The sequence below is a fragment of the Ictidomys tridecemlineatus genome, chromosome 1 (assembly GCF_052094955.1).
Source record: "Ictidomys tridecemlineatus isolate mIctTri1 chromosome 1, mIctTri1.hap1, whole genome shotgun sequence".
In the NCBI taxonomy this organism is placed as follows: domain Eukaryota; kingdom Metazoa; phylum Chordata; class Mammalia; order Rodentia; family Sciuridae; genus Ictidomys; species Ictidomys tridecemlineatus.
Window position 1 is genome coordinate 73,468,316 of NC_135477.1, and position 6,317 is coordinate 73,474,632.

The following is a 6,317-nucleotide window of genomic DNA, read 5'->3' on the forward strand; positions in this document are numbered from 1 at the left end:
TCTTGCCCACATCTCCATCTTGATAGACACATCTTGTGCGCCTTCATCCAGGTCAGCTCAGGGCAGAGGGCTGGCCCCTTGACCCCCTCTAGACCTCCCTTCAGGCTGCCAGTGCTTCATTTGTCGGCATTCCTGGCTGTGGCTGTTTAGACATTGGTGAATCCACTTATAAGCCTTCTCCCCAGCTGCCTCCCTAGCACGCAGGCAGAGCATGGGCCCCTTTGAAGGATATGTTAGCTGCTGTCCAGACTTGGGGTTCAGGCACTGGCTCCAGGGAGGTGTGAGAAGTATGCAATGCTTCCTCTATCAGAGAGGTGGCTTGGGTGAGGGTGTCACCCCATGGACGTGACACTGTGTGTGAGTAGGTGAGTATAGGGTGTGTCTGTGGGACTTTAGAGGTCCTCAGTCACTGTAGGACCCAAGAAGGAATCTCAGCAGCCTTATGTGCTCCTCATCTTCCTGATCCGCTTAGACCTGAACTCCCTTTGGACAATACAGTTTCCCTTTACCTTTCTTAAAAAAAAATACTTTATTTTCTTTTTAATTATGGCAAAGTAAACCTAACATAAACTTCACCATCTTAGCCATTTTTAAGTGTTCATCTCTATATTATTAGTATATAGCCAGCTCTCCATATCTGTGGGGTTTGCACTTTTGGATTTAACTAACTGCAGATAGAAAATATTAGGAAAAAGTGTATCTGTGCTTAACATGTAGACAATTTTTTCTTATCATGGAATGCTAAACAATTTAATACACAATGATTTGCCCAGCATTTGCATTATATTATTAGGTATTATATGTAATCTAGAGAAGATTTAAAATATATGGGTGGATGTGTTCAAGTTCTTTGTGAATCCTGCACCATTTTATCGTAAGAGACTTGAGCATCCTTGGATTTTGGTATACACAGTGGGTCTTGGCACCAATCCACCATGGATACTGAGGGATGACGGTATTCACATTGTGACACATCTCCAGAACTTTTCCATCTTGTAACACTGCAGTTCTGTTTCTATTAAGCACCAACATCCACTTTCTGTCTCTATGGATTTGTTTATTCTAGATATTTCTTAGGAGTGGAGCAACTTGTCTTTTGTGATGGGCTTATTTCATGTCCTGAAGTTTCATCCATATTGAAGTCAACATGCCTTTCTTTTTAAGCCTCAATGCTATTCCATTGTGCACATAGCCCTTAGAGCTTTTCTTTTTTTGGGGGGGTGTACTATGGATTAAACTCAGGGGCACTTGAACACTGAGCCACATCCCCAGCCCTATTTTGTATTATTTAGAGACAGGGTCTCACTGAGTTGCTTAGCACCTCACTTTTGCTGAGGCTGGCTTTGAACTCACAATCCTCCTGCCTCAGCCTCCCGAGAGGCTGAGATTATAGGCATGCACCACTGTGCCACTGAGTTTTTAACGACAGAATCCTTGCTTCTTCTGGTGCTTGTTTCCCCCATCTGTCTAGTGTTAGGGGTAGGAAATGAACCAGGCCGTGTGTAGAGACCTTTCTTTTGGCCACAGCTTTGGTTCTGTGAATTAATTTGTTTATCTTAACCTCCAAATCTGGGTTTTAAGGACCAGGAGTAGAGTTATCAGTGACTTTCTTAGGGGCCAATACAGGTATGACCTAGCAGGTGTAGACCGTGGTCCAGGGAAAGGAGCTCTGTCACCTGTGCATCTTGTCACCTCAGTCATTGTCACTACTGAGTCACAGAGCATTTAACTTATACCATTTGATGCTTACATTGGAGCAAGACCTAGGCTGAGGGCAAAACCTATCTTAGGCAGCCTGATACCAGGCTGGCTGTCCAGGGCTGAGCCTGAGGCCATGTCCCCTTCCAGGTTCCTATCAAACCTGTCCCCGGCCACACTTCCCTGGGATCTTCAACATGTGAGGTTCTCAGCTCCCAGCCATTGGTAACACCCTTGTCAGACATGTCAGGCACTTTCTCCAGTCTTCTTTCTAATTTTCATTTAAAATTAAACGTGCATTTCCGAGTTTAAAAGAAATTCATGTATATTGTAGAAAAGTGAGCAAAATCTGAAACAGGCAGAAAAATACAAATCATTAGCATCCTCCTTCAAAAAGGGACCATCATCCTTAATATTTTGGTCTCGTCACACCTTAGGTTCTCTTTGTCAGTGAGTGCCCTTTGGGGAGGAATACTAGGGCGGCGGGGGCGGGAGGGGGGGATAGGCCTTTCCATAAATGTGGGGCTGGGTCCTCAGGAAGAGTCTTGGCTCATGGTGCCAGCACAACCATCCTTCCTAGCAAAATTGTGACTCCCCATAGGGGCCTCTCTCTGTGCCTGGTGTCAGTGCAGGTCTGTGAAGGAGCCACTAGGAGCAGTGGAACAGTCAGAACTTGGGATTCCACTGAATGCACAGTAGGCTAGAAGCCAGACAGTGCACAGGGCAGGGGAAGTGGTTTTCAAAATTCCTTGTACACTTGGCCTTGGTGATGTATGTTACATTCATCTTAGATCTGCTTACCTGCTGTATCAGCCGCTCCGTCAAAACCGAAGCAGGTAGAGTGGCTGCATTTAAACCTTCCCTTTTACTAAGGCTGGTCCTACTTCTGCAATGAACTGTGCAAACTTGGAGCTCAGTTTCCTTGTGAGGAGGGTGGAGATGAGTCATGCCCACCTCTCAGGGGGGCCATAATGGTAAAGACAGGTGTTGGTGGGTCATGGTCAAGGTGAGCTTCTTTTTGCCTCTGAGAAAGATGGTCAAGGAGGGGAAAGATCCTCAAATGTGCTTGAGAGTCAAAAAGAGGCCTGACCCTGGCCCTGGGAAGCCTGGTCCTGGGGAGTGAGGGTGGGGACATTCCAGTCAGCATAGCTGGGTGCCAAGTCTGGGGGACTTTGAAGGCCTTGGTGGGCATGGGCCTCGTCTCTCATGGTCACTGTCCCCAGGTGGCCCTTGGAAGGATTCCAGACCATGCTCAGAATGGCAGGATGCCAGCACATCCTGCTCATCTGCAACCTGCAGGCATGCCCAAGACAGCAGGGGAGTTGGGGACACAGGGGTCCTCTTCTTGGTGTGGCCCTCAGCTCTTGCTTGAGATCCCTTCAGAAATTCTAGCACAGCATGCCACGTCTGCCACCACCATCAGCCAGGAGGCAACACACGGGTGAGAGGGACGAACCTGGGCCTGGACCCACACTAGGTGCTCTGCAAACCAGTTGCCTCAGAGACTTTTAAAGCCCAGTTCTCCATATCTTTGAGTGATAAATAACATCTAACCGTTCTGCTGATGGAATCGTTAGATCCAAAGACCTCAGTAAGTATTTATGTCCCTAGAACTTTATGCCCATTTAAAAAGTACACTTTTTGAAGGGGGGAAAAAAAAACATTTCCTTTTCATTTCTAAGTAGCTACCATTCCTGTGTAATGGGATTGTGTAGCTGATGGTCTTCGTTCAGTGTCTCTAGTCTTAGAGTCATACTGGATGCCACTGCCCTCATTTTATATTCTGCATGGAATTTCATGTGGAGCTTGCAAAATCCCATTTCATCTTTATGACACCCTGAAAAGAAATGCAGCAGGGTCTCATGTTGAAGTGTGAGCTGCTTGAATGGCAGCTGACCAATGTGGCTGGTTTCCCTCCAGTATTTAAAACATCCTTGCACTGCCTTAAAGTGAGTTCTTAGGGGTGTCCTGGCACATAGTTTGGGAGTGTGGATCTGCATTGGATCTGATTTATGATCTGTGATGTGGGTATTATCCCATTTTATAGAAGTCAAGGCTCAGAGTAGCCAAGATCTTGGCATAAGGCTGCACAGCTGGATTTTGGGGGAGACCAGGCCTCTCTGGTACTCTGATAATCCTTTGGAATATTAACTGGATCTCTTGAGTTATACATCTTGGGGCCTTGAGCACTTAGTCCTCCCTGTGATGTCTGAAGCCAAATGGATTCAACTTGCCTCTTTGAGGCCCCAGACCCTTCCCTCCCTTCAAGCCCCCCAGGAGACAGAGTGTGGACAATGAGCCTGTTGTTTCTCCTTCCTCCAGGGGGTCCGCTGTGTTCTTGCTGTGTCCCAGATCCCATGGGGCTCTCCTTCCTGCCCACCTATGGCTGCCAGAGTAACCGCACAGCCAGTGTGGCTGCCCTGCGCATGAAAGCCCGTGAGCACTCGGAAGCCGTCCTGCAGTCGGCCAACCTCCTGCCGTCCACCAGCAGCAGCCCCAGCCCTGCTGCCAAGCCAGCTCCCTCCGACAGCAGCCAGGACAAGACCCCTCCCACCAAGGAACAGAGCGAGGGAGAGAAGAGTGTATGAGGGTCCAGAGTGCCCCAGCCTGCCGTGTCCTCCTCCCTGCCCTCCTGCTTCTCCCAGCCTCAGCCCTGCAAACTCTGACAGCAAGGAGAAGCCTGCTGCCTGAGGCTCGTGGACCCAGGAAAGGATATCAAGACCCACAGCTCCCTGGGTGCCTGGGGAGTCTGACAGTGGGGCTGGCTTCTTGGGTGACAGGTCCTGACGGCACTTGTAGCATCGGAGTCCCTTCTGTGATGAGACCCCTGAGTTCCCATCCAGACCTACAAGTCTTGGAGGGGAGGCAGATTTGCTTGCCCATCACCTTTCCTGTCCCGTTCCAGGGCCACCGTTGCAGGTCTTCTCGACCCCAAGAACTATGGCAGGGCCATCCTTGAGAGACGTCCAGGGCTGACGTCTTAGGATCTGAAATGGGACTGTCCCCATGGCATTGGTTCAGAACCACAGAACTGGTAGAATCTCAAACAACTCTTGGCTCAGGCTCGACTAGCAGTGAACCCTTTTCTCTTATTGGGGGTTATGGGTTGTAGGCTTGGTTAGAAGGGGAGAACACGTGGGGTGGGAAAGGGCTGATAGGACATAGCCTGCTCCAGGGGTACATGGTGCTCGCTCCTAGCAGATCTCACTTGGGCACATCTGGCTGGGCGAATCAGACTGGCCACGGGTTCCATGAAGTGGGGGCCACCATCTTGATACTGGGGGCAAGTGGGGGTCCCCACAACTGAATCATCCACCTGCGGGTTCTGCCTCTCTCCTGGAAAGACCTGGAGGTTGGTGGAGAAGTTGATCAACTGGAAGGCAACTCTCTTGCCCAGGAAAAGGTGAGAGCCCTTGGAGGGGAAGAAGCCCCTAGCAACACCTCTGAAACACTATGTCTGGATGAACCACCTTCCCCAAATCCCTGGCACCTGGAGGGGATCTCCAGTGGTGATGCTTTTTTTTTTGTTTGTTTTTTCTTTTAAACTGGGGAAATCAAATGTAGGAAATGAGACCAAAATGGCACGTGTGCTGAGATGAAGCCCGGGGAAGACGGCTTCCTTGTGGTGTGAAGAGAATTAATTCTAAAGGGCCAGATTTCATGGAGATCTCTGTTTCCATCCAGAGTGGCCATTTCTCCCGTGTGGATGGTAACCTCGAAGAGATTGAAGGGGAATTGTGCAATAGCATGAGCCCCGCCCCTTGCCCCATACCTGAAAGGTTATGGGATTTTGGTGGCTTTTGCTGATGGTGTTCCCATGCAAACTGTCATTGTTTTTATGATGATTGCTTTCATTTCAGTTGTAATCAAAACGTTATACTTTCAGATCCCCCCTTTTTAGCCTCCCCCGGAACCCCCATACCCTGAGTGTATCTTGCCTGTCTATGATTACTGCAAAGCATTTGATAAAACATACTGTCTCCTTTAAAGAAAAAAAAAATCAAACCCTTCTTCCTGCTGTATTTTGCTTGTTGAGTACAAAGATGAAACGATTTGCCAAAAAGCGGCAAAGTCGCTTCCGTTTCCCTGTAATTACGAATGTTGGGTTGAGCGATGTAAGCTCAAGCCCTTACGCACACTAACTCTTCAATCTAATTGTTTGATTAAACTCGTATTTCCTCCAGAAAGGTACATAAATAAGTGAACTGTTGGGCAAATTAAGAATACTTAACAGCATTGCATCCGAAAAGTAGTTACGCTGATTAAATTTTGTGTCCTTGAGGACTTTCAGGAAATTACTTTTGATCGTCAATAACACAATTAAGTAAACTACACACACATTAGCATGAATAATTGATAAGAAATTATGTATTACCACGAAGCACTGATTTAATAATTCATGACGCGACACTCTAGTGACTGTGCAAAACTGGATAACATCGAAAAGTCTGCCTGACGTTACGGAAAGAAAGGAAAAAAGCAAGCGCCAGACCTCTGCAGAGATATTGAGTACTTAGTTTTGTTGTACAGAGGCAAAAAAAGTAACCGATGCATGATGTAGTTTCTGTTTGTTTAAATACCCAAATAAATTTAGAAGAGTTAAAAGAAAAACCGAAAAA

The 6,317-nt window shown here is 47.6% G+C and overlaps 1 protein-coding gene across 4 annotated transcripts in view; it reads left to right on the forward strand.

Annotated features, from left to right (window-relative positions):
• Drgx (dorsal root ganglia homeobox) overlaps positions 1-6,317 on the forward strand; it is a 32,529-nt gene extending 26,212 nt beyond the window's left edge. For all 4 annotated transcript variants that reach the window (XM_040272896.2, XM_040272899.2, XM_040272902.2 and 1 more), the window contains one exon: positions 4,021-6,317. In XM_040272896.2, the coding sequence (XP_040128830.1) occupies positions 4,021-4,286 (266 nt within the window). In that variant the 3' untranslated portion in view covers positions 4,287-6,317. The remainder of the gene's footprint in view (positions 1-4,020) is intronic.